Here is a 20280-nt window from a genome sequence, read left to right as displayed (position 1 = left end):
ATAAAAATAAGTCGAGTTGCGTAGAAATTTTTATCTCTATCACTTACCACCTTCCTTTTATATTAACTCAATTTTTTAATTAAAAACTAGTCATATTCAAAACTACCTACCGACCACATTTTTCGCGGAGACCAACTACAGAATTTATTTATTCAAAATTTTTTTTCATTTCAAATCAACTGATCTAAATATCAACTCACGAAAAATGTCAATTAAATTTTTTTTAATTCTAATAATTGCCATTGTCGTTGTTTCGACGGAAGCTTGCTCGCATTCGTGTAAAGAGCCTAATGAAAGTGTGAGTATACTTTTATTGATGAAAATTAATTAAGATAATTTTTATATAAATATTTGTTACAAGATAATTAATATTATATTTTTTTTATAGTGTAATCGTCATAGAGATTGTTGTGAAGTAAAGAATCATGTGATGAAATGTATAGTCAATGCTGAAAATTATCAACGACGTTGTACACCCTTCCCTATGAATCACGACGGATATGATTATTGAAATTTTAATTATTTTCAAATAGAGAATTATATTTTTCTAATCAAGTATTCATTATAATAAATAATTAATGATTATTAATTTAAATATTTAGAAGGTTTAATTTTTATAGTTTGTATCTGTCATTAATAAAATAATTTTTTGTTGTTACATTTATTATCACAGACGTTAATTATTCCCGTTCATTCAATTTTAGTATAAGAAATTTATAAAAACTTTAAGGTGGGAAATTGCTTAGAGATTTTTGATAGAATGGCCTGAGCTTGCGAGAAGTTTTTAAAATACCCCAAGTGCTCCTGAACCATTAGAAAAACTGGAGACTATCAATTTAAAATTTTTTACTTAATTTTTTTGAGAAAATAGTCAGCTGGGAAGAAAAATTCAATTGGTTGTAATTATTGACCAAAAATCAATTAACCGATCTATTGATTTTGTCAAAAATCACAACTGATGAAATCAATAGCTCCCATATATTTCTAATCAATAGAAAATATCGACCTTAAATCCACGGTCTTAAGGATTTTCCTTTTTCCCCGTTTTCAATTGCATTTATTTTTTAATTCTTAAGTAAAGTTCATTCTCGTTAATGCTGGCGATCCTCAAGCAGACCCTTAAGTTGTAGTGTCTTAAGAATTACACGAGCTTAACTACAAGTGCAGTTAGCTACATGTGGAAACTCGAGAGAGAACGAAAAATTAAGAGTAATTTTCTATTGCTTCTACTACTGCTACTTTTGCTATTGCACTTGAATTGAGATGATGTAATTAAGTGGACAAATTAACTACTGCACAAAAACGACGAAATTAAAAACTTTTATAAAATTAAATCAGCTGAAAAACTAGAACCTCTAAACAAGTTTTTGGTATTTAAATGTCTTCATTTCTTTAAGAATTTAGCGGGTTTAGGATTTTAGGCTCATTTATGTCAGGTTAACATTTAATACGTCGGAGTACCGCGCGAAAATAAATTCGAAAAAGTTAGAAATGTTTTTGTGACTACTTATTTTTTATAACTCTATTTTTTGTCAGACATTCCCACAATGGAAAAGAAGTAATTCTACAGTTGTTTTATCATGGGGTTAAAAAAAAAAGAGTTACTGAACTCGAATACTGAAAGAATAATGGCTCTCTTGGCGAGAAAATAAATTCTTGTCACATAAAATGAAGCATAGATATGACTGAGTTTAAGTTGTTTATAAAATATATTTACAAATATACTTAAAAAAATTTGAAATTTTAAAAATACTTTTAAAATATGAGCTGATACTCACAATCTGGCTTCCTACTAATTACTATTTTTTTTTCATTTAATTACTTATCAAGTGAATTTAATTTCTCTGTAGAATTGATGACAATTCTGTAATTGTCATTTTCAAGTTGAAACTTTTTGATGCCAATTTCGAGTTCTATAATTAACTGCCCGGGTGTAAAAAAAAGTTTGAAAAAACTTTAACAGGAAATTCGAAATTTATGACAGTTTCGAAATTTTGTAAAAACTCAATTTCAAAAACAAAACAGCAATTAGAAAATTACGGGATAAAATTAGGCGGTAAAATAAAAAATCTTTAAATTTTCCAGAGAGATTTTCCGATAGTTCGCATTCCTATGAAAATTCAGAACGTCTCAAATTTCAAAGTTCGTCTTAAACTTTTTTTTTAGGCTACAACATTTACTGAAGAATTTTTTAAATAAAAAATAAATAATATCGATTCTGATTGATTTTTGTTACAAATATAGACAGATCTTAGATTTTTACATAAAAATACGAAATTTTCTGGTTTTGTTAAAAATTTATCTTATTCCGATGCGGAATTTCCTAATAATTGATTAAGTAGAATTCAAAAACACATTAAACTTTTTTTGAAAACTAAAGACAGTGAAAAAAATTTGTTTTATTAATTTATAAAAATTTGTATTAATGAAATCGTAAATAGAAAATAAATGTTTATTAAAAAATCTTTTTAATTCTTAATCACCATTACTCCAAAGTTATGAATGTCTATACCAAAAAAAAAGTTAAGTAAAGAAAAAGTACAATGAAGTAAAAACTAAAATATGAAACAAACGCAAATGAAGAATAAAAGAAACGGATAAAGTTATATTTTTTATTATGCAGAGAAGAAGAAAGATGAGATGCTTTCATTAAAGTTCGTCGAGGGAAATCTCGGGTGTTGAAATAAAAAAATAATTTTTTTACTTTTAATCGCAACTCTCACACTTGCTTTTATTTCTTACTTTCCTATTATCCTTACACTATTTTTGTCTCGAAAAAAACACCGCTTTTATTAACAAACAAAAAATACTAATTTACTATCTGCGTCATAAAAACAATAACAACAATAATAGTCATTTCTACTGATTTATTTTTTTAGGAAAATATTCTAGTCTTTTTGTTATCGATTATTTTTGTTTTTTTTTTTTTTTTTCATTATTTATAAACTCAAGGATGCGGCCAATATCTATGATAATGCTGTATTCCTTCGTCAGTATAAAATACCCGAGTAAAAGTAAAAAAATTTTATTTCGTTTTTACTTATATCATTCTGTCGATCGTAATTCCGTACCGGTCTATTCAAACGTGATCCAAAAAAAAAAAAAAAAAAAAAAAAAAAAAGTAGAAAAGGTGAAGTAGAGATTATCTGAATTAACCCTTCAACCCACGATAAACATATCAGTTTTTTTTGTGGGGATTTACATCCGCTTTCATTCAATACGTGACCTCCATAATAAATTAAACACTCATAAATGCATGAATTAACAATAATAATAATAAATTAGTAATTTTTTGCAGTGAAAAAAAAAACAAATAAAATGGAGTAAAAAACCGAGTTTGAAATTTTAAAAAACCAGATAAAATGGGGACTGAAAAAAATGAATTGTTTAAATTTTCCATACGCGATTCAATTATATAGAAGGAAGATATAGGAAGCAAACCGGGTGCAAAATGTAGTATGTGTGGACAAGTAGCCTCAGTTAATCTCATTTATACTCGCACGTGCCGAGCTTTTCGCATCTTGTATCAACAACTACGTTATCCTGCGAATATAAGCACACGTAAATGCGTTCATGTGGATTTTATGCACGGCAGAGAGCGAAGGCACAACTAACAAATAAATTTTATGATCACATACTATACTATGGCCACATTATATATATATATATCACGTTAGTTGTCACATATGTTGAAGGACACGTATAGCGGATACGTATAATTATAAATAAAATTGTACTGTACAACATAAAAGTCAATTAGCTTGTACTTTTTTTTTCTTTTCTATATATGTATATATATATATATATATATATATATATATATATATATATATTCCGTTTTGCTGCTCGTTTAATTATATACGTATTTTTTTTTCAGTCTTTTAAATTTAATTAAATGAAAATAAAATGAAACACATTCAGGATGATTCGTTATGTAACTTTAAAAAAATCGAATCTATAATTAACGCAGCATTGAATTTAAATTTAATTAATACAATTGCATATAAAAAAAATTAGCCAAAGGCTTTTTACGGATTTTCGATACTAATTTTCAATTTATAATTTTTAATATTAAATTTTATTTTTTATTCCATTCTACTGCATTTATAATTGAAATTATTTCATAAATATTATATTTAATAAATGCGGATTTTTATTTTTAATAAAGTAAAAAAATTTTAATTACTTTTTTTCACTAAAAAAATTCCTAATAAAATAACCGAAATTAAAATTTTATTTTTCAGATTAGTCAAAAAGTATTAACACCATTAACCCTCCATTTCACTCCACTTTAGTGTTTAAAAAAAATATGTCATACATAATAAATAAATTTAAAATCACCGTAATAAAATAAATATTTATAAGATTGTAGGGTAGATACTAGATCTACTAGATAAATCCCTGAGGAAAGATAAATATTAAATAGTCAAGTACTAAAGACATTACAAGATAAAATAAATAAGAAAAGAAAAGTGTGACTATAAAAAATAAATGAGCGCTAAAGTGTTTAAAAATAATGAACGAACATAATTAGCCAGAGGTGGTTATACATCTGAGCCTACTTTTTTAACCAGTAAAACCCTTGAGAAATATTATTTACACCTTTATTTAGGTCACTCGGGTCGATCATAAGTTCCGTCAAGGTCGAGGATTCATCAAAGCACCCCTGAGTGTCATTTAATCGGCTTCCAGCCCTCTCAGGACTATCATACATACATTTACTTACACACACTCATATATATAGATAGATATACATATATATATATATATATAGTTAGGTGTCCTTAGATACCTATGCCCTGTACAGTAGTTCCAAGCTGCTCATTGCAGGTGCGCAGAAGATTAAATTCCCGGATCGCTAAAAGGGAACGACGTGAATGAGAATACAAGTTCCATTTTTTTAAAAAAAATAAGAAGAAAAAAACGAACAATGAGACGAATGCAACACTCGGTTACTCAAGTATATAACTTCAAGCTGTGGTATAGAAATGTTGCGACATAGTCGTCTTGGAATACAAACGAGCAAAACGATAAAATGTATATCAGTTGAGTAAAAATTTGAATTTTTACGACTCACATGAGTATTAAACCGCATTTAAACATATCGAAATAGTTTAAGTGAGGAAGGGGGTTTATGTATATAGGGGTAGTTTAATTTTATTTTGACCTTAAACAGTCATTTAAAATGCCATAAATGATAATTATCTTTCCCACCCCTCAAGCTATGTTATAAAATTTTCAGTATTCATAAACTCATTTATATTATTAAGATAAAATATTTTTAGTAAAAATTAATCATTTTTTAAATCACTCATTAAATAGGCGACATAAATACTCGGATTATTTTTAAGCGACAAAATTATTTTGATTACTGCTAATAATTTATAAATAAACCCAGCGATAAATATATGTTAGATTTTTATACTACTGGTGATAAATTTAGTCCGAAAAATTACTACTGAAAATTGAGACTAAAGAATCTGGTCATCAAATTTTTTTAATAATTAAATCATTAAAAAATAGTTAATGATTAATAAAGAGCAAATGTTACAATAGTGTCAAAGTCAGTAATGGGTCAAGATAATTTATCGATTCGATTGCTATAAAAATCTGATGATAATTAAACCTACTCGTCACTAAATTTATACAAAGGATTTCAATTTTATTGTCGTGACCAAATTCAAAGGACGATTCAGTTGTTGACCTAGATCTTGGCTAGTTACGCTTTAATTTTTAGTTGCTTAATTAGGCTTTGATGTTAATGATATTTAATACCTAAGACACCTGAATTTGAAATACGATTCCTAGACCATTATCTATTCGTTTTTGTTTTTCAGTCCCGAATTCGATTATCGGTTGAATTAACTAATATTAATGTGCGTTTACTTAATGCCTTTAAATGCTAATTAAAGATCAGTTATTAGTTCAGTTACCAGTTGGATGAATATAAATATAAGTAAATAATAAATAATTTATCAACTTGTGTTAACGGACACAATACCGTACGCTTTAATGAATTTAAAATGATCAATAATTAATTACCAAATAACTGATACATTAATCAGTCTCCATTCGTCAATAATAATAATAATAATAATAATAATGCTCAATGTTCTGTAGGTTGATCAGTTATCTGATGATATTACTCATTGATTTCACGCGAAAATTACGTGACCTCGCGCGCTTTACACACTTCGAATCTCCCTTTCTCTCTCTGATCCACCACTCGAATTCCTATAGCGTCGCTCTAAATGCAATCGAGTTGCATCCGATTACCTCGTACTTTGTTTCCATTCGAGGAATTTCGATAAAAAAAAAAAAAGTAAAAACAATATAAATATTTTAAAAAAATAAATCAAGAGAAAAAACCGCAACAAAGAATTAATTTGAAATTGTTTGAATCCATTTTTCTGATAAAAATTTCAAGGATATGAATAAAAAAAGCTGCTGATAGCTGAAAAATTTAAAAATCGCATGACGTGATTTCTATTGAGGAAATTTGAGTCAGGAAATGACGTGTGAGAAAGTAAAAAATGGATATAGGAATTTTATATTACTAGTGAGAATATTGACGAGTAATAGGAAAATATGTGAGTGAGTGAGAAGGAGAGAGTACGAAATCCATCGAACTAAACGGCTGTATTAACGCTGAACGATAATGGCTTTAGCCTATACTATTACGCTCCAATTATTAGCTACTGTCGACATAATCCACGCATCGACGAGTTTTGAATGTTTCCGAGCAGAGTGAGTACTTGTATCTCTGTCGATTAAATCCTATGGTTTACTATTTCTCTGTCCTTTAGCCCTCAATTCCATGCTATCCCTGGTATAGGTAATGCTACCGAATGGTTGTTGTGGTTGTTGTAATTGTTGGTACTTCTGGTTAAACCATTTTTGTTATTACTCTCGTTTTTCATTGTCCGACAACCCAAAAGTACTACTTTGACGTTACTTGAGCACCTGCTGAATTTTGTGGACAATAAATTTCCAATATCGAGTTGGTCTTAATTGCTACCAAATAATATACAATTACGCATCGATGAGTTACAGTTAAACCTATTGAATTTCAAGTAGTTTATATTTCATTTTATTTAATTTGACATAATAGACGAGAATCAATTGACTTTTGAGATTTGAAGTCTATTTGAAATTACTAATTATTTTATTTAATAGTAAATTTATAAAAAAAAAAAAAGTGAATGTAGCAGACCAGACAATTTTAAAATTATTAACAAATCGAGTAAATAATTAAGAAAAAAAATTTTTTAAATAATGGGCATTTAAAAAATTTTGAAATTAATAAGTGCATTTTTTGTAAATATTATTTTTTGAATTGCTTACCCTATTTATTTATAATTTTAAACTTATCTAATGTCTTCTGGACATCTAATAATTTTTGGATTTTTTTCAAAGCGATAAATTAAAGAAAAAAATAAATTTTGAAAAAATTACACCTACTGATTTTTTAATTTTCTACATGTGCATTTTTTTTTTTTTTTTTTTTTTAATCGTTGATTTGTGAAAAAATATTTCATTGTGTGTTAATTTCAGAATCATTCATTTAACGTAAAATTAACAAGTTTGCATCAAAAAATTGACTACGAGTTAGCATCAATTTGTACATTAAGTTCTTACAATATAATTGACATCAAATTATTGTTATTAGTGTTTTCAATCTATAGCAACAATATGACGCTTCGAAACTACTCTAGTCACCGTAGATAAGAGTTTCGTTCGGAATTTCATTATTGATTTTCGCGACAAGTTCCGCAATTTATTCACGGACGCTCACTGCAACTGCGCAAACTTTGAATTTGCCTTCGAAAGATACTCAGAGTACAAAAAACACTAACGTTCAGAAAAATTAAAAAGAAAACCTGAACCGAAGCGAAATTTTTTTTCTCAATTCTCGAATTCTGTTATTTAAATTTATCTTATAAGACTTAGTCATGTCATAACGAAAAATTCTAGACTAAAACTTTGAAAAATGACCGGCTTGCCGTATTTTATATTCAAAATTTTTACAATCGAGTATTCGATCAAAACACGAATTAGACAAAATAATAAAATTCTCAGTAATAAAAAATAAAAATAAAAAAAAAGTTTCAATAAATAATTAAATTACTCACCATCCAGCCAAATTATCAGACATGCAAATCACCATTTGCTGTAATCATGACCATCATTATTCCGTTACTCTTCTACACAAATCACACTTTCACTTCACTAATCACTCACTGAACTATTAACTCACTTAATTATCCAACTAAATTTATTCACTCACTAATTAATATTTTAAATATCAAAAGACAAAAACTTAAACTCGCGAACTTCCAGCTTCTAGCTCTTTAATGTCGGAACTAACACCCAGCGTCAGCTAATGACGCCAAGTTCACTCCTGCCCCCTAGCGGTCATTTTTAAATCCCGCGCATGCACATTAAAATTTTTCCTCATTTTATATTTTTATTTTACTTACAATTAATTTTCTTATGTAATATTTAATAAAAATTCAATAAATTTATTTAATTAATATTACCAAATTTAATTTTAAATATTTTTCCCACCATTAAATAATTCAATTTTTTTTTTATTTTACGTAATCAGCTCAGCTGTTAAATTTTTTTTTACCGACCGAAAAACTCGTTGCTGCTCGTGTATTATGGCCATATCTTAACTCAATAATAATTAAATATTTCATATTTCATCATATAAATTATCGCGTCACCATCGCGCAAGGTAATTATTAAATTAATTAATCCCCTAATTAAAACACAGTAATTATTTTTTTTTAATTTCATTTTCACTTCCCAATAAAATCTCCCATTTTTTTTTTACAATCTCATAACCTCACTTTCAAATTTATTTCTCAACAATAAATAATTAGTAATAAATAATTACAGATATAATTGATATTATGGACAATGAGGAAATGCCCAAAATTGATCTCAGCAAAGGCAAGTCAAAGTTGTCAACAGTAGACCGTCATTTTATGGAGAAACTTGAGAAATTAAATATAGAACGTGCAATTCGTATGAAAGGGATTCGTAGAGCAAATCGTTATACTGGATGCGGATTATTTGCTGGAGTTATTGCTATTTATACTTACACTATTTTTGCTGTCAAACAAGAAACATTTTTGGATGACTTTGAAATACCAGAAACTATTTCAACTGAGGAAGCTTAGTTACGATATATTTTAATATCTAGCTCATTATTGTTTTTTTTTATTTTTAATATTACTGTTAATTAAATTAATATTTTAAATGGCGACAAAAAAAATCCGGCTTCCACCGTTACCGTCAGTGGGAGATCTTCTAAAACTCTATCGCCTGAGAGCACGGAAACAATTGGCGCAGAATTTTTTGCTCGATGAGAGAATAATAAACCGGCTAGTAAATCAAGTCGGGGGAATTCAAAACTCTCATGTACTGGAAGTTGGTCCTGGACCTGGAGGTCTCACGCGTTCGATAATAAAGAAACTACCGGCGAGTCTGACAGTGATTGAAAAAGACCGTCGATTCAAACCGACGCTGGAGATGCTTGCGGAGACCTTGTCGACAGTGAATGGTAAAATGAATATTGTCTATGACGACATACTGAGGACTGACTTGACTAAAGTATTTCCTGAGGAGTGTCATAGACCGTGGGATTGGAAATCCCCGCGGGCTTACATCATTGGAAATTTGCCGTTCAATGTCTCGACGCACTTGATCATCAGGTGGCTGGATTTGATTTCTAAAAGAGCGGGGCCTTGGGCTAGTGGAAGAATCAAGATGTGCTTGACTTTCCAGAAGGAAGTCGCGGAACGACTGGTCGCTCAGCCGCAGTTTGATCAGCGCTGCAGGCTGTCTGTTATGGCCCAGGCTTGGACTACACCTAAGTTATGTTTCACTATTCCTGGGAATGTTTTTATACCTAAGCCTGATGTTGATGTTGGTGTTGTTACTTTTGAGCCTCTGATTACACCTCAAACTGAACATGATTTTGATTTCTTTGAGAAAGTTACTCGTCATATGTTTTCCTTCAGACAAAAATATTCATTGGCATGTGCTAGGTAATTATTCATTTATTTAATTAATTAATTGCTCGTAATTAAAAACAATATTTTATACACAGCAGAACAAAATTTCACAGCATTTTTGAAAGTAAGGACTTTCTCAGGCAGTTGAGTCGTTGAAAATTTTTAAAAAGTGGAGGCACTGTCTGAGAATGTCCTTAATTATAAATCACAAATTAAAAATCAATAAATTTTATCACTGAAAGGACGAATATTTAAATTTATAAAATAAATATTTTTACAGAACACTATTCCCAAAAGATTATCATGAAGATTTAGCAGTTGTAATGTTCAAATTAGCAGACCTAGACCCAACCACACGTGCTTTCCAGCTGACAGTCGCAGAAATGGATCGTCTTTGCACAGCTTACAAATATATCATCGAAAAACATCCGGCAGTTAAGGATTATAATTACCGAGCTTCGAAAAAAGTACTGACACGCGCCTGGACTAAGAAGATTTACGTCCGCGAAGTTGAAGAAGACGAAGAGATTGAAGATGAAACAGCTTCCGATGAAGAAAACGATAATTACGCTAACTTCTGCAAAGTTTGTCACTCTTATAATTAATTATTATAATTTTCAGTATTAAATTATTTATTAATCTCACATTAATTTTTTTTAGAACTCCAGTTCACGTACAATCGAGCAAGGATAATTATATAGTGGGTTTATTATTAATATTATTATTTACAGTCATTTAAAAATATTACATTTCTTTTTAATTATAATTATTATCAATTTTTAATGTAATATATTTTTTTTGAAAAAATTTATAATTTGCATATTAAAAAAAATATCAATGTATAGTTTTTTAATAGATCATTTAAAATTTAAATACTTTAGTTGTTAATTAATTTAATAGAAAAATAATTAATTCATTAATTTAATTTTTTAACATAAACTTTAAAAGTCACTTCCATACTCGATAAAAACTGCGTACATTTTAAAAAAACAATTAAATTATAATTAATTAATTAATCATTAAAAAAAAATATTAAAATTTGAAAATCCCAAATCACCAATCAATATCACAGCTACTCAATCTTTTAAAATTGTTAATTGAATTTCTTTAAATAATTCTTACGTCTATGATATATTAATTATATAGATATAATTATTAATAATAATATATATGAGGATCACTTGCGTCGCATTACAACGCATCCTTCATTATTTATTTAATAATAATTTTAATTATTATTATTAATTAATTCTATGAACAAGGGAGCGAACAGTACATCAGAGTCTAACTGGTCAATTAGAGAAAATTATTTCGATACTTAAAGATCGATCGATCTATTTGGTTATATAGTAATAAGTTTTGTTCAGAGCTTATTTTAATAAATTGATTATTTATGAGTTTTTTAATTTATAAGTCCGGGTATTAACTTCTTGCGACTCCGCAAATCATGATGTTGGGAAGCGCGCCACGACGTCGGCGCCAGGCACCTAGTGATTGTGCATGGGCTTGAAGTGTTCGACACCATCTTTTTGTTCTCGCCCCGTCTTCAGCCTTTAAATCACAAAAAAATATGTTTAATTATTTTAATAATTACTTTTTTTAACTTCCCGCTGAAAATTTCAAATTTTCAAAAAAAAGAAGTTATTGGCGGCAATTTAAAGGAAACATCAAGACTTGGAACCGATAAGATTTTTGATCGGTCGAGTAATTGAAGAGTTTTTTTTTTTTTTTTTTACATAATTTAATTTTACCAGTAGATTAGTGGAAATTTTGTAAAAATATTTTAATTGCAATGAAAATTTTGAAATTATATTCAAGTTTGAATTTAATGTAATCATTTTTTTGACTTCAGGTAAATTATAATTATTTAAAAAAAAAAAAAATGTCACTGAAAAATTATTTGAAAAATATAAAAAATAAATAAATAATTACTTTAAATATAAAAGTTTCCTTGGAAGCAAGTTCTTGAATTTCAAAGTAATCTTCAAGATCTGTTTCGCAACATACTATGCATTTATCCAGGTACAATGGCTCCTAATTAAAAAATAAACATAATGAGTTAATAAATGACAAAAGAAAAAAAAAATAATTTGAATTTACTTACTCGCAGAAGTGAATAACGTCCAATTTTTTCTTTAACCAGCAGCAGAGTTGCTTCTTTGATACCAATTTGTCTCGGGAATAATGAGTCGTCATTAAGATCAACAAATTCCGTATTTGACTATAATAAAATTTTGAATAATAGCAATTAGTATAGTCGATAGGTAATTTATGTGATATCAAAAATAAATATCACGTATAAAAATATGTATTTACTTTTCCGTTAGTAACAAGCATAGCAATGACAGGTGCTAATTTAACAGTTCTTCCTCGTCGCCAATTATTATCGGTTGGTTGAGCAACAAGAAGACGACCCTCCAAAACAAAACGCGCTTCTTCATGTGCCCATTCGAGAACTTCAACAGCCATCTGTTATTATCAACATTATTTTTATTTTTTATATCAAATATTAAATATTTATCACAAAAAAAAAAATTTCAAATGTGGGGTAAAATAAGCCGTCTTAAAAACTTTTAATTTTACGTTGCCCAAATTACCCCACTTAGTATTAAAAAAAATTATTCGACAACTCATTTTGCTTCTTGTAATTTTAATCCATAAAAAATTTTATGGCCCCCATATTACCCCGCCCCCTCGTTAATTTTTAAATAAATTTACCTTGCGTAATTTAATATTGACCATGTCGTGTTCGCCATTAGATCTCCTGCCATTCTGGATTATTGAAATCCTGCGCCAGAGTTTTGTCGACGTGACATCTTTGGCTTCCTGATTAATTAATAATTATTTTAAAAAATAAATAATCATATAAATAATAAAAAATAAACTTACGGCATTCATGTGCTCTAAGTGAAGTTCAATATTGGCTCGTGCCTGTTCTAATCTCTTTCTCGCTTCCAGGACGTCTATTCTAATACACGGCGTCGCTTTAAGGAGACGAGCGAGTAACAAAGGATACTTAGTAACCCTCTGAACAGGAACCATGAGAAAAGAATTCAAATTCATCCGTCTTAGAACAGCATTTTCCATCTGGGATACTTTTAAAAATATTCTCAGCAGTTCTTTTTCTTTCTCCAAGTTCTGGAGCAGACAACTCGCGCCGCCTTGTCGGGTGCAGTAGCTCTCGAACGCATGTAGCATCCGCTCGGACTCGAGAAATATTTTACCCACGTCCACTGTCACTAGATCTTCGTCTCCGGATACCTATTAAATTTAAAAAAAAAAATTGAAGTTAAAATTAAAACTATGGTCGGTTATAAAAAAATAAAAATAATTAGCGCTATTAGTTTGAACGTACTTGACTGAGTTCAACGGCATCTTTCAACTTCTCCGCGAGTACTAGATTGTGCTCGAGTAGTTCTTCGACGTTGAGAAATATTGCAGACAATTGTTCTTGCGTTAAAAGACCAGCACGTAGCATAGGTCGATGAAACTCTTCTAAAATAATTCTCAAATCCCTTCCGTACTTTTGCTCTGTCTCCACGATTTCAGTTATTATTTCTTTACGCTCGGCACGCTTCTTCGAGCACTTCCGGCAAACGAATGGCGCATAAACTACACCACTGGAAATTTTATTTAATATTATTAACGTATCCCTCAATATGTTGGTGGTATCAGAAAATGTGTTGGGGTTTTATTATTAGAACAATTAAAATTTTTAAATCTCCAATATTCTAAGACTCGAAAAATTTTTTTCCATAAGTATTTTCTACCTCGAAAGAGTTTCAAAATCAATGTGACAAAAATTTATCAAATGCGTGAGCTCGATTTCTATTGTAAAAGTGTTTAATAAAAATTAATAAATAATTATCATTAACTTGTCTCATTAATTATGATCTGGATTATTAAAAATTAAATAAATCTCTTAAGAAATTGAGACATTAAAATAATTATAAATATTGAATAATAAAAATAATTTTTTAATTATAATATAAAAATAAAAATTCATTAATTTAATAAACTAAGTAAAATTAATTTAAAAATTTAATCACTAAAATAAAATAAATGTTTAAAAAAATAATAGCGATATTATAAACCCATAAAATTTAATTATATCATTAATTTAACACTTAATCGCTACTTTCAAATAATTTATAACACTTTCTTATTAAACTGACCCAATAAAAAAAATTGTATTGACAAATTTACAATTTTCTTTGGAAATAAATAAAAAATGATGGAGAATTTTTACCCCATGATATTTATTTCTATAATTAAAATAAGATATTACAAGTGTTAAATTTGAATAATTAAATAATCGGATATTGTATCACGTATTACTTTCACCTGCTATCAATTCTGTTTGTCACTAAAAGCGAAAGCGTACTCACGATTATCGAATGCTCGATTTTATTTTGAAAAGCTCTGCGCTGTCCTCATCCCTCTGACAGTTCGCGTTGAGAATAATTAAGCGACGAAGAAAGCTAATTTATAACGCTAACATTTAATTTTAAAACTCTTAGCTCATACTAAATTAAAATTATAAAAATTGGCAAACGTACGAAACTTTTACAACATTGTAAAACGATCTATATGTCGATCACCGGCATTTGTATACTACCTTTCTACCGTAAATATGAAAGTTAACCGGAAAAGTGAGCAGACTTACAGGAATTAACTTACTCCATTTAAATATTTATGTTTCTATTTTTTAAAATTAATATATGGACTATAAATCATTCATTTTATCTATTTATTAATGAGAATTGTAAATAAATATCTGCACCAAGTTCTAATCAGAAAAATTTTTCATTAATTTTAATTTGATCTCAGCATAAAGCTAGGGGGTAAAATGGGATCATTTAAAAAAAATTTTAGTAGTGTAAATTTTTTTTCTGTTATTTCGGAATTTTCAGCACAAAATTTTAGACTGTTCACATTCCCCATGTCTATGGTGTCCTATGACAGCTTGAAGAAAATTAGATGGCCATTTTATCCCGTGAAAGTTTAATTTATTCAAAATATTCCTTAGAATTTCTATGGTGTCTTTTTACAGTTTGAGAAAAATTTAGCGACCCATTTTACCCCTTGACAGTTTAATTTATTTAAAACATTTCCCATAATATCTATGGTGTTTTTTCTTATAGTTTAAGGAAAATTTGTTGGCCCATTTTACCACTTGAAATTTGAATTTATTTAAAATTTTGCGTTCCCGCCCTTTTTAAAAAAAAAAAAATTTTAATTTGAACTTGAAATTTAGAAAATTAATTTTACTTCTAAAAAAAATGATAAAAATTTTTAATTAAAATAAAATAATCAATTAAAAATTATTGAAAGTAAAAAAATAATACAAGTATCGGAATTTATAATGCATTGATTAATAATAAAAAAAATTTTATCATACATAAAAATTATAAGAAAGCCGTTTTTCGAGTACGACATAAAAATACCTGAAATTTCACTATTAATATCGCAATTTACGTCACGTTTTCCACTTTTTTATTCTCTTTAACCATACGAAAGTTCATTATCATTCAGAAACTTGAAATTTAAATAATTATAAAAATTTCCTACCATTCAAAAAAATTGAATTCTATCCGCTCATCTAAACTTTTGTTATCTGATTTTATTAAAACATTTTTCCACTAAGAAAAATTAAAGTAATAAAGCGCAATAAAACAATAATTGTTGTATATTTATTACAATTATCATCATTAATTCAAATTTATAGGCCATAGAGCAGGCTATTGTTCTAGGATTAATATCAGAGAAAGTAACAGTTTAAATGGATTAAATTAAAATTTAAAATTATAAATTCAAATGCTCTAACAACAGATTTAATTCGGAGAAATTTTTCTTTTTTTCACACATTCATTAACAATTAATTTAATTACTATTATTTGTTACTTTACTCTCAAATCTTGCGCAATATAATTAAAAAAAAAAAAGTAAACGGGTTCCGAACTGCAGATTAGGAAAATCAAATCCACTGAGATGACGTCTACAGATTTTTTTTTATTGTATTGAAGGGTAGAGTGTAGTAATACGCATGATTGAATAGTTATTATTTATTATTAGTGTACCTGTCGGTGATTAGAGGCTCAAGACGTTGCTCGCAATCCTCGCAGAGTTTCGCATCGCCGGATATGACCTGAGGGATTCCAGCGCGGAGACTGCCCGGACCGGAGGAGGAGGAAGATGAGGTGTTTCCGGCTCGCCAACGTCTTACCACGCCGCGGCTGCTGCTCGCTTGACTGCTCTCTGATCCAACTCCGCTGTCAGTTCGCTCGATGTCCACGCTCCGTGTCTGTAAATTCGATTATTTTTTTAATATCTTTTCTTTATTTCTCTTGTCGCCTCGGATCATAGATTATGAGCTGGTGTAATTACAAATATTTTATTATAAACCGCACTTGACTGCAGATAAATTACAATATTTATAATTCAATTTAATTGACATTTTTACTATTGAGTAACAAATTATTTTTTATTGAATACTGAGAAAAATTACAATTTTTTTTATCGGATTTTTATTTTTGAATGTCTATTGAAAAAAAAAATAAAATAAAAATATGCACATGGAGAAAATTTAAAAAACTATAAGTGCAATTATTTAAAATATTTTTTTTTTATAATTTATCGTTTTTTTTTTTAAATTCAAAAATTATTAGACATTGGCTAAGTTCAATACCGTAAGTATTTTTGGAGTACATTTTTTTTTAGGAAAATGAATATTATATTTAAGTAGTTGGTGCAATTCCGCGATGAATGAGTACCAACATCGATTTATTATGACAAGTTCCTGATTAGTTAATGTTTATGTAAATCAATTATTTATATAATTGTCACTTTCTACTCAATAACGTTCTCATTTAAATATATTGATGTAGGTACTCAAACGAAAGGAAATTTCATTTCTGACTCGAAGGTATGAAAGATTTTTATGAAAAAAGAAAATTACCTTTGAAGCTTCCGTAGAACTGGTTAGAATAATATTGCACTCCTCACTGCTGTCTGAAACGTTAGAAATCTGCGAGCTCTTGGAGCTCAAATCGCCCATACTAGTTTCCTTTTGTTCATAAAGAGCCTCCAAGTCGCCCTCAGTGTCTTCGTCATCGTCTTCAACTTCATCTTCTTCGACTTCAACAACCGGTCGTTCCTTGTCCATCAGAAAATTCAGTAACTCAAATTTCTTGGTCAGCTTTCCATCCGCCGTCGACGCGGGCTTATTAAAAAACTCTTGCGGGCTTTTGGACAAGTAGTCTCCATCTTCAGATTTTTTGAAAACGTCATCCGTCAAATAAGAGCCTAAATACTGTCCAGCATTGACTTTTTTATAATAACTCTCTTTGTACTCTTCCGGAAAATAAATGCGTCCTTTAATGTAATCCTCAGTCGGCGGTGGGCTCAATGGCAGTGGCGGTGGTTCGTCCGGAATTTCCTCATAAATCGGTTCCTTAATAACTTCGTAAGGATTTTCTTCCAAGAACAGATTAGTAGTGACCGAAAAGTCAACATCTGAGTGCAAACTCGGTGACCGTGAGAAAGTTTGTTCAGCTTCCAATGTCGACTCTGAACTCTCGTATTCTTTAGTTTTCAACAAACTTTGCTTAAGAATTCTCAAAATAGCTTCGCCGCTACTTTCGTCAAGAATTTCCCCGTTTTCCCGCGCTTTTCGTAATGAATCTTCAAGCAATTTAGATATCAGCGACTCCTTGGACAATGCTGACCATCGAGTTTTCTCTTCTCTCAACGAACACTCCTGGTTGTCCTCCATTTTCTTTTCATTCTTCTTGTCCGCCATCTTGTTGTCATCCTTCGCTTTATCTTTAGCCGATTCCAAAACAATATTCGACTGGTAATTATCCAAAATAACGAGAGTTCTATTTTCCATCGAGCTTTGAATCTTTGGCGGGCTTGTTGAGTTCACAGAAATAACCGTCGGATTACAAACACTGTCTTCGCCTCCCACACTGATAGTTACTTTGTTGTCAGTAACGCTGGGTTCCGGTTCAGGAGACTGGTCTCCATTGATGAGAATCGAAGTACGTCGTGACCCTTTAGGAAATTCGCCACCCACTTGAAGACGATGCACTAAAGGTGTTCCCGTTGATTTTGGAGAGACGGTTATTTTGCAAATATTTATTTCCGGTTTTGATGAAATTTCAATCTTGGAACATGGACTGCCGATTGGAGACCAAGATGTCTGGATACTGTGATTCGGTTTATTCTCTGGCATTACAATTATGTGGTTGAAAGGTCCAGGGTCGCTCACACGTTCGCGAGCGGTATGTTTTAGTTTTCCAGGCGGCGGTGACCATGAAGTCGGACGCATTCGCTTAAACTGTTCGATTGAAGGATTTAATGGAGACGATATAATGGAAGATGGAGGAGGTTCTGCTTCTTTCTCAGCCAATTCTGAAGGACGGGCTGGTATTTCTTTTTTAATTTCACGCAGACTTGTCACTGAACCATTCAATTTATCGTCAGAGTCTGCGGTTGTTATTTTTATCGTAGGAATCGTAGACGTGGATGATAAGTTTTCGCTCGGATTGTATTCAGTGTCTTGTTGAATTTCTTTAGTCTCTTCTTTGTCTGAAGGACGACGAAGACTTAAACGCATTGTATCTAAGTATTGGATGCTTGTTGCTGACATATCTGGTTTTGCTATTGATCTGTCACTCTGGCTCCTTGTTAAACACAGACGTGGATTTTTATCTGTAATAAATCCAGATACTTTTTATCATCACCCAGCTTTATTTTATATGCAACAAAAAATTGACAGCTTAATGTTCAAATAATTTTAAGAATAGCGACCCGCGAATTATTTTCTGAGCTGAAAAAGATCTTAGTCAAACTTGGCACACTTTTTCTATGAACGATTATATCTAAACTAAGTTTAAAAATAGCGGGCATTTCAAATTCGGTGTGAGTTGCCGGTACGAAATTATTGATTTAGATTATTTGAAAATAAAAATTAAATTTCAAGTGCCGTAGTAATGGGGCAGTAAAATTGAAACATCAAATCATTCACTCCACACCGCGGACTCAAAATTTATTTTAAACTTTATTTTAAAATTTGAAAATAAATGAATAAACAATAAGAATTCTATTTTCATTTCGAATGCCGAGTGGCTTTTTTTAAATTATATTATTGTGTTTATGCAGATGTAATCTCAAAACATAACTCGAGACCATTAATAATTATATATTAATAGTTTATCAGTCAAAAGGATTATTATATAACTTAAAAAAAATTCATAAACATGAATCCAGTTATGATTAATGGAACAAAGTTATGAATTCGGTCATTCACCCGAACGTGAAACAAGGCGGGAGTTCAAACGCGACCAAATAGACTCTCAACTAAACTAATGTTCGTCTGATTCCAAACATTTCCTCTCAGATATTAATAAACAAGTAAATTATTGAAACAAAATATCCAATAATTCAAAATAAATCTCCTACGATTTTTTCCGCTTGAGGTTACATTACATGGCGGTCGTAATTGAAGTAACGTGAAAAAAATTAAGATAAATAAGTAAAGGAAGTGAAACCAAAAAAATAAAATGTAATATTTAAAAGGTTTCCTCTAGTGTTATATGATATATTAACTTGTAGATAATAAATAAGAGTTAAAAGCAAAGCGAGCTAAAGTGATTGTTTGGCATTTGAATCTATCTTCGGCCATTAAATCAACATTAGAAAGGTCGTGTCCCAGTTCTCTTTACACTCTTTAAGCCCATCAACTTGATTCCGTCAAAATAAAAAATAACAAAAAACAAAATAAAATAATAAACGGTTGAGACTAAAATAAAAACAAGGAACGGAAGATAAGAGTTTATAAAATACAAACAAGGCCCACGCTTTCTTGTTTTAAATTTAAGTGTAATTTTGTGGAGATTACGAGGCATTAATTCCTCATCAAGATTTCCGGACAACGGTACTCTCTTTATTTATCTAATGTAACGGCTTTGCTCTTATTCTGTAGGTTTGTACGAAAGGAAATGATGTAAAATTAAAATAAAATAGAATAGAATAGAATAAAGGTAAAAATAATGAAAATAAAAGGGGAGTAAAGAGCAATTGGATTATCTGCCAGCTAATCTGCGCGTGATATTTTTCACGTGGATAAGACAAGACACCTTTAAGTGCTTGAACATACTAGAAGATGGAGAAAGTACACCGGAGGCTCTATGTTAAACTTAATACTTCTTGTTACATTTAATACTTTTAAACGTATTTGCAATTTTTATTT

General features: G+C 29.7%; 4 protein-coding genes across 6 annotated transcripts in view; 2 read left to right on the top strand and 2 right to left on the bottom strand.

Moving 5' to 3' along the window:
- Positions 1-8334, bottom strand: part of LOC103577405 (regulating synaptic membrane exocytosis protein 1) — an 88840-nt gene extending 80506 nt beyond the window's left edge. For both annotated transcript variants that reach the window (XM_053738427.1, XM_053738429.1), the window contains exon 1: positions 8133-8334. The gene's annotated coding sequence lies outside the window, so the exon portion shown is untranslated. The remainder of the gene's footprint in view (positions 1-8132) is intronic.
- Positions 8335-8628: 294 nt separating this feature from the next.
- Positions 8629-9269, top strand: LOC103577407 (cytochrome c oxidase assembly factor 3, mitochondrial). Its single transcript, XM_008558022.3, has 2 exons — positions 8629-8740; positions 8905-9269. The coding sequence occupies exon 2, from the start codon at positions 8919-8921 to the stop codon at positions 9186-9188; it is 270 nt and encodes an 89-aa protein (XP_008556244.1). The 5' UTR covers positions 8629-8740; positions 8905-8918; the 3' UTR covers positions 9189-9269.
- On the top strand, positions 9268-10867 carry LOC103577408 (dimethyladenosine transferase 1, mitochondrial). Its single transcript, XM_008558023.3, has 3 exons — positions 9268-10058; positions 10306-10609; positions 10686-10867. The coding sequence occupies exons 1-3, from the start codon at positions 9268-9270 to the stop codon at positions 10716-10718; spliced, it is 1128 nt and encodes a 375-aa protein (XP_008556245.1). The 3' UTR covers positions 10719-10867.
- Positions 10868-10899: 32 nt separating this feature from the next.
- Positions 10900-20280, bottom strand: part of LOC103577489 (uncharacterized) — a 43987-nt gene continuing 34606 nt past the window's right edge. For both annotated transcript variants that reach the window (XM_008558026.3, XM_014444357.2), the window contains exons 5-13: positions 16984-18740; positions 16106-16329; positions 13381-13645; positions 12915-13286; positions 12744-12851; positions 12342-12494; positions 12130-12246; positions 11958-12059; positions 10900-11576 (exon numbers count right to left, since the gene is read on the bottom strand). In XM_008558026.3, coding sequence (XP_008556248.3) covers positions 11448-11576; positions 11958-12059; positions 12130-12246; positions 12342-12494; positions 12744-12851; positions 12915-13286; positions 13381-13645; positions 16106-16329; positions 16984-18740 — 3227 coding nt within the window. In that variant the 3' untranslated portion in view covers positions 10900-11447. The remainder of the gene's footprint in view (positions 11577-11957; positions 12060-12129; positions 12247-12341; positions 12495-12743; positions 12852-12914; positions 13287-13380; positions 13646-16105; positions 16330-16983; positions 18741-20280) is intronic.

Source organism: Microplitis demolitor, chromosome 4 (genome assembly GCF_026212275.2).
Source record: "Microplitis demolitor isolate Queensland-Clemson2020A chromosome 4, iyMicDemo2.1a, whole genome shotgun sequence".
Taxonomy (NCBI): Eukaryota; Metazoa; Arthropoda; class Insecta; order Hymenoptera; family Braconidae; genus Microplitis; species Microplitis demolitor.
Note: the sequence above shows the minus strand (reverse complement) of the source record. Positions and strands in the feature narration are given on the sequence as shown.